This window comes from Myotis yumanensis, unplaced genomic scaffold, assembly GCF_028538775.1.
Source record: "Myotis yumanensis isolate MYYU_CA2020_CCGP unplaced genomic scaffold, mMyoYum1.0.hap1 SCAF_8, whole genome shotgun sequence".
Classification (NCBI taxonomy): Eukaryota; Metazoa; Chordata; class Mammalia; order Chiroptera; family Vespertilionidae; genus Myotis; species Myotis yumanensis.
Genome location: NW_027223759.1, coordinates 6,785,289 through 6,792,217, shown reverse-complemented (window position 1 = coordinate 6,792,217; position 6,929 = coordinate 6,785,289). Strand labels below are relative to the sequence as shown.

Genomic DNA, 6,929 nt, shown 5'->3' with positions numbered 1-6,929 from the left:
GTGGGTTATGTGGGCCTCCTCCTACGACTGGCTCTCCTGCCTGCTTATGCTCCCCCACGTCATCCCAGTACCTGGTGCGAGGTAGGCACGGAGGAGACAGTTGGTGAAAATAAATGTTTGCTCCAAATCCCAGCAGCACCGACACCTTCCATGACTGTGAATGTACCGTTGTATTTGTAGCCCGTGCGTTTGACAGCTGAGCCTTCTTCTGCCGGTTGAAGAGCGTGGGGACTGGATTTTGCACAAATGGGCGAGTCGGGACAGGTAGAAACCCTCAAAAGCCCCATCCTTGCGGCCATTCAGGTCCCCCTTTCCTCCGCAGTCACCCGGGGCCATCCCCACCTTCCCTCAAACAAACCCAGAGGGAACTGGCGCTGGAGGGCGTGCGTCCTGCGGGGAGGCAGAGGGAGGATGAGGTGGAAGGGCCGAGCCCCGTCCCCCGTTCCTCGCGGGGCCTGGCGGGCACCTGCTAAGGAATGACAGTGAGCCCAGGGCCTCCCCGCGGGCAACAAAGAGCATCACAGAGCATCGGAACCACGGCTCTGACCCGGGGGGTCCCCCCGCGGAGCGCGGGGCAGCTCGGCTTCAGATCAGGGGGAGAGGCTGGAGGAGAGGCTGGGGGAGAGGGAGGCTGGGGCCGCACCTCCAGGTAAAGCAGGCGGCGTGCGAATGGCAGCCTCTCTCGCCCCCTCGGGACGTGATCCCGGGCAGATGAGGAGCAGCCCCGGGGGCGCCTCTCCCGGCTCCGGGGCCGGGCGGGCGCGGGGAGCAGGTGCGGAGAGCAGGCGGGCGCGGTGCGGGCCGGGGCCGCGGGTGCGAGGCGCGGCGCGGGCGGCAGGAGGCAGCGTCGGCCCGGCGGCGGCGGGAGGCCGCGGTGATGTCAGTGGCGGCCGGGCCGGCGGCGGCCGGTACTTCCTGTGCGAAGGCGGGCGGGCGGGCGGGCTCCGCCGCGGGCCCCACTCGCCAGTGTCGGCCTCTCGGCGGCGGGGGCGGCGGCGGAGGAGGAGCCGGGGGAGGGCTGTCAAATTCGGGACCGGATTTTTCCCGGCCCCTGGCGATCCCTTCCGCTTCCCCGGCCCCGGCGCGCCATCCGCGGGCCGGGACCTGCGCGCGCGGAGGGAAGATGGCAGTGCTCAAACTCAGCGACCAGGTAGGGCCGGCGCCGGGGCCGGGCGCGGGGCGGGCGGGAGGGGGCGCGGGGCGGAGGCTGTTTACTCCGCGAGCGGAGGGCGTGCGGCCGCCCAGCTCCAGCCGGCGGCTCCGGCTCCGGCTCCAGCTCCGGCTCCGTCCCCCGCGCAGTGCCGCCCGGGCCGTCGGAGCTGCGCCTGGGCTCGGGGCAGGGGCTGGGGCGCCGGCGCACCGGGGGCCGGAGGGCTGGGGCGCGCGGCTGTGCGGTCCCCGGACCCGCTGCGCAGGGGGATGGGAGGCTCGCGGCGCGGCTCGGGCTCCGGCTGGTCGCCTGCTGCGCAGCCAGGGCCCCGCCGGCCGGTGCGCCGAGGGCTGGCTGGTCCGCGCCGCCGGGAGGAGGGCGCTGGATGGAGAGGGAGAAGCGTCGCAGCCCGGGACCGGCCCCGAGCGCAGCCCCGGCCCGGCCCACGCCGCGCGCTCGGTGTCAGCTGTCGCCAGCCGTTTGACATGACAGCCTGACTTCCTCTTTAGCTGCCCCGGGGCTGTGTGCGCGGCGCGCGATGGGGACCCTGGACGCGGCCCTCTGGGCTCGGACCCGTCCCTCGGAGGGGCAGTGGAGTCCAGGTGGGCCCCGCGCACAGCGGGGGGGCGGGGGGGCTGCCCCTGCCTGTGCCCATCAGCCTTGTTGCTTGCCTGGCTGAGCCGCGGGCAGCGCGGAGCCTGGCGTGCAGAGGGGGGCTGTGTGCTGACTCGTGGGCAGCCCTCGCTGTGGGTCCGTCGGTGGGATGGAAGCGCCTCGCCTCTGCGGACCCTGCTGCTCTCAGCACGTGGACACTCACGGGCGCCCAACCAGAGTTGCAGGACCCAACTCCTTGCAGCTCCTTCCACGGAAAAAAGAAACAGCTCGCTTCCCCCGCCCTTGCTGTCTAGTCGTGGGTGGTGCAGGGACATGGGTTTTGGGGCCTGGCGGTCCTGACACCCGGCGGAGCATTCCCTGCGCTCGGCTTTAAACAGCTCCTACCCCCCAGTGGGCTGCACCTGGTGCCTCCTCCCCAGCTGGTGTCCTGCCCTAAGAACGTCCTGCGACTTAAATGCAATGTCACCGCAATGATTTGCTTTCCTGCCCCCCTTTTAGAGTCAAAGCTTCGGTTTGCTTCCCCTAAGTATTCACCCCCCTCCCCGCCTTTGCAGGGAAGAGACCACTGAATTAAAATGCACGTTAAATTTAGCAGGAGGAGCAGCTGGCAATTGTGATGAACCGACTTGTCCCCGCGGGTCCCGAGCATTTAAAAGTGTGTGTAAGCTGATAGTAGGATTTCCCCCACCTTTTGGTCACAGACTGGACAACTGTTCGACATTTGCTTGTTTTAAATCTTCCAGTTGTGGTCTGACACGGTCTTGTCATCTTTGCCACTACACGCTGCTCACTGTACTTGTGTGTTATTCCTAAATCTTTAAAGTACAAAAAATACTTCTAAGACTCATTATTGTTATTATCACATTCACAAAATTTCACATAGAATTTTAGAGGACCGTCTTCGTCTGGCCGGCGTGGCTGAGCCGTTGAGCGTGGACCTAGGAACCAAGAGGTGGCTGGTTCGATTCCTGGTCAGGGCACATGCCAGGGTTGCTGGCTCCATTCCCAGTAGGGGGTGTGCAGGAGGCAGCCGATCAATGATTCTCTCTCATTAATGATGTTTCTCTCTCTCTCTCTCTCTCTGAAATCAGTAAAAATATATTTTAAAAAAAGAGAGAGCATCTTAGCCCAAATCCTTCATTTTTAAAATGAAGAAACAGATCTGGAGAAGGGAAGTACATCTGCCTCTCGCCTTCCAGGCTCTTGTGCTTTCTGCGCAGGTTAAGACACCCCTGTCTTGCCACTGGATGTGTTGAAAGGGTTACCAGAAGGCCGCATCTTCTAAATCGATATCAACACTAGTGAAAAGTATGTGACTTGGTCTTACAAGAAAGAAAGTGACTTGTTCTTCAGGACTTATCAGACTAGGACTTCAAAAATGTTTCTCTTTTAAAGTGTTTCTCAATACATACCTCCCTTCCCCCAACAAAGTGGGATTACTATGGAGAGAGAGAAAGAGCTGAACAGCCTTCTTGTGGCTCCATTGATGCCTGATGCGGAAAAGGACCAGGAGTTCTTCGATTTGAGTGCACCTATAACTTGCCAGCTGATTTCTGGGCAAAGCCAGAGGAAGGCTGGCCGAGAGGTGTTTGGGGTGGGTGGGGTAGGGTGGGGTGGGGTGGGGTGGGTGGTGGGCAGCCGTGGTTTCCGCGTGGCTTTGGGTCCAGGAAGTGTGTGGCCTTCTTTGCCTTGTATAGTCTTACCTTTCAGTTTGAAACTTGAGGTTCTTAGAAGCGGGCTGCTAACCTCACCAGAGGCAGAAATACCCTTGGTTTAAACGCCTCCCGCGTGAGCTGGGCTCCACCGTTGTGGGTGGGGAGCCAGCTTGGAGTCCCTGCTCCACAGTTTGTAGAAGAGTGAGTGCCTCGCTCTCCATCGGGAGATCTGTAACACAGACTTTTCTTGACTCCTCCCTCATCTGTTTAATGCCGTGTGTGTGTGTGTGTGTGTGTGTGTGTGTGTGTGTGTGTGTGGTGAATCTTGATTTTTGCCAAGCCTCTTGGATTTTGAGCTTGAGGACACAGTCTTGCGCTGATGACCCAGATCACAAGCGGTCTGAGTTGGTTTTGAACGGGCCTGAGGTGGGAGGGATAGAGGTTGACGTTTCCCGTCCGGCCCAAGCTGGGTCTGGAGCTCTCTGGGCTGTGCGATCACCGCTTCAGCAGTCAGTCCTGCACCCCATCCAGGGGTACCCTGGGAGGAGGACTACCTTCCTAGCTCTGTTTTGGAAGAGTGAAAAGAAAGGGGGGAGGGGGTGGCAAGTGTGGTTTTCAGTTTTTGGTGTTTTCTTTTTTTTACTACGAGAAGGAACTGGAAGCTGTTGCTACAAACAAACTTGGCATTTGGCAGTTCTGCATTTGTCACTGTGTCTGCTCTGCTTTCCTCTGCACACAACACACATCATGTTCCAGCGACAGGGGGACCGCCATCCTGTCTGCAGGGACTGAGGGTTTTTGTAGGATGTGGGACTTTGGCACTAAAGCAAGCCAGGGGGCGGTCCCCGTAAGGAGCACGGAGCACACGCACCCCTGTAATGAATACAGCCTTGTCATTATTTTCTCCAAATGGACATCAGGCGGTTTATTTATAGCTTTGATTTTAAAAAAACGAGGTAATTTTAAGTTTGGGGAAGAAAATTCTGTTAACCTATGAATGTAATGCATTTTGGCTCAAGAGAGCCATGAAACTCTGCAATTTGATTTGCTGTTGAACTTTTGGGGGCTGCCCTTTATGTCACATAGTTAAGGCACTATAGTGATTTAAACACACACATACAGAGGAAGGGAGAGGGAGAGAGAGAGAGAAACATCAGTGATGAGAGCGAATCATTGATGGGCTGCCTCCTGCACATCCCTCACTGGGGATCGAGCTGCAACCCGGGCATGTGCCCTGAAAGGGAATCGAATCATGACTTCCTGGTTCCTAGGTCGAGGCTCAACCATTGAGCCACGCTGCCCGGGCAGCACTGCAGTGATTTTAAGCGTGAGGCCATCTCTTCAGCTTGGGCCCCTAAAACTTTCAAAGTTTTGAAGTCAGATGGGAAGTTCGTCGGGCCTCTGAAATGTTCACGACTGTTCCTACCTGAACTTGCCAGTGGCAGCGTAATGCCACTTCCACGTGAGGGCTGCCTGCAGGCAAGCCGTTCCAGCAGGTGGCCCTGCTTGGCGCTCCTGCCTGGAGGCTTCTGGCTTGCTGTCCCCTTGCCAAGTCCGGGCTCACACTTGAGTTACTCATCTCCTCGTCAAAGGCAGTGGCTGGCAGCCCTGGCGGTGGCAGGAATTGAGAATCCCTGTAACTTGGAAGGCAGGGTTTCTGGCCCCTAGTGTGGGGCCCTGGGCCTGGTGGCCACCTCCTTGGGCTGCCCCATCCCCCTCGTTCCCTGGAGCACCGGGCTCACAGCAGACACTGTGCTCCAGGCCTGCCTTCCGCGGAGAAGAGGGGAGAGAAAGGCTTTATTCTCTGACGTTCACTAGTTGTTTGGGGACCCAGTCACATGGCTTGGGGAGTGCACTTGAGGACTGGTGTTTCGTGGCCGAGACCTAATAATGGCTTACATTGATCTTGATCTTACTGTACGCCGGGCCCTTGCTGTGAATCATCTCTCTTAATACCCACAGCCACTGTAGTGTGATTCCTATTTACAGACGAGAAAACAGGACCAGAGAGGCTAATTGACGTGTCCAAGGGCACACACCCAGGGGAGAGCCAGCGAGGTGTCCACCTATCCTGGCAGCCTTGATGGCCTAGGTGGGGCTCTAACCACAAGGCTGTACGTTTAACAGTTGACAGGGCAGTGCAGCCACTGGACCCACGGGTGTCTGTCTCACTCCCGGGAGCCACGGGGTGAGCTGCACCCTGCCCTCCTCGGAGCCCTGTGCTGGCCCCAGGCCTGGGAGGTCAGGAGCTGCTACCTGACCTGGGCCTGGCTTACCTGTGAGCCTCCTCCCCCCACCGCCCCTGGGGAGTGAGGTGTTGGTGGGTAACTTGGTGATTTTTTTCCCTTGGTGATTAGGATATAAACTAGATCATCATAGAAAATCAGAAAGCTAGACAAACAGTTCAGACCCTCTGAAGTCTCTATACTCAGGCAGAACCCCTCTTGACATCCTGATATATTTCCTTCTAGTCTCCAGTGTAGGTTGCCAGGTACAGCTCTCCCTTTCTGCACGGCAGTATCAGTATTTTTCTCTTGAGCACAGAGCCGGTATCTGTGCTGTCTAGACCAGTGACTTTTCCAAATAAACGGAATTTATGCTTCTCTGAAATAAACAGTTGGCTGCAGCAGCACACAAGGTCTAGCCCTGAGCTGATTGAAACTTAAAAAAAAAAAAAAAGTTTTTAACTTCCTCTTTTCCTCTAAGCAGAGAGTAAATATAAACCCAAAAAGGCCCAGTTGTTTGTGCCAGAAACAGGACTGAACAATGTCATGTGAAGTTGTATGGGCTGAAGGATAACGTGAAACAATCGACATACAGTCAGGAATGACAGATCTGATCATCCTCTGGTTTCAGACTTGTGTCAGCGATTGGCTCCCATTTGTCTCCCCCAAAGCTCCTCCCATCGAAGCTCAGCCTATAGGAGAGCTTGGCAGGAGCGGTGGACGCCCCCCACCCCCAACCTCCCCCCCCCCCCCCCCCCCCCCGCCCCCTAGGCCCTTTCAAAGCCCACGTGGTGTCAGTATTACTTGAAAGTCCCTTTGGATGAGAAAACTGCTGGTGACTGATTCAGTGTTTCTTTTTCCTGACACGTCAGATGCTCAGAAAACAAACAAGTAAACATATAAGTGTTTTGTAGATGATTAGGCGTTACGCAGAGTTTGGTTGGCCACATCATGTTTATCCAAACTGGGGCAACTTTTGAGAATGATGAGGGTGTGAGCTGGGGAGCAGGTGCGAGCCAGGCCGTCCCAGGCAACCCTGGACACGTGGCCGCACCAGCAGGGCTCTGCGTGCCCACCGCAGGCCTGGCAGAGCAGCGAGCTAGTGTGACGGGAGCCTGGCCACTCCCCTCCGGGCCAGGCTCACCCGGAGCAGGGATCCCGAGGTGGTGACAGGACCACGGGCAAGCCCAGAGGTGGAGGACGGCTTCCGTCTGGCACAGGGGTTCTGAGCGGCTGGCGCAGGGGCTGCAGGAGCATCATGTCAGGGGCCTTGCCGCTGAGGAG

The 6,929-nt window shown here is 58.1% G+C and overlaps 1 protein-coding gene across 6 annotated transcripts in view; it reads left to right on the top strand.

Annotated features, from left to right (window-relative positions):
• The first annotated feature begins 974 nt into the window (after window positions 1–974).
• Window positions 975–6,929, top strand: part of ANKRD44 (ankyrin repeat domain 44) — a 223,762-nt gene continuing 217,807 nt past the window's right edge. For all 6 annotated transcript variants that reach the window (XM_070421756.1, XM_070421751.1, XM_070421753.1 and 3 more), the window contains exon 1: window positions 975–1,150. In XM_070421756.1, the coding sequence (XP_070277857.1) occupies window positions 1,124–1,150 (27 nt within the window). In that variant the 5' untranslated portion in view covers window positions 975–1,123. The remainder of the gene's footprint in view (window positions 1,151–6,929) is intronic.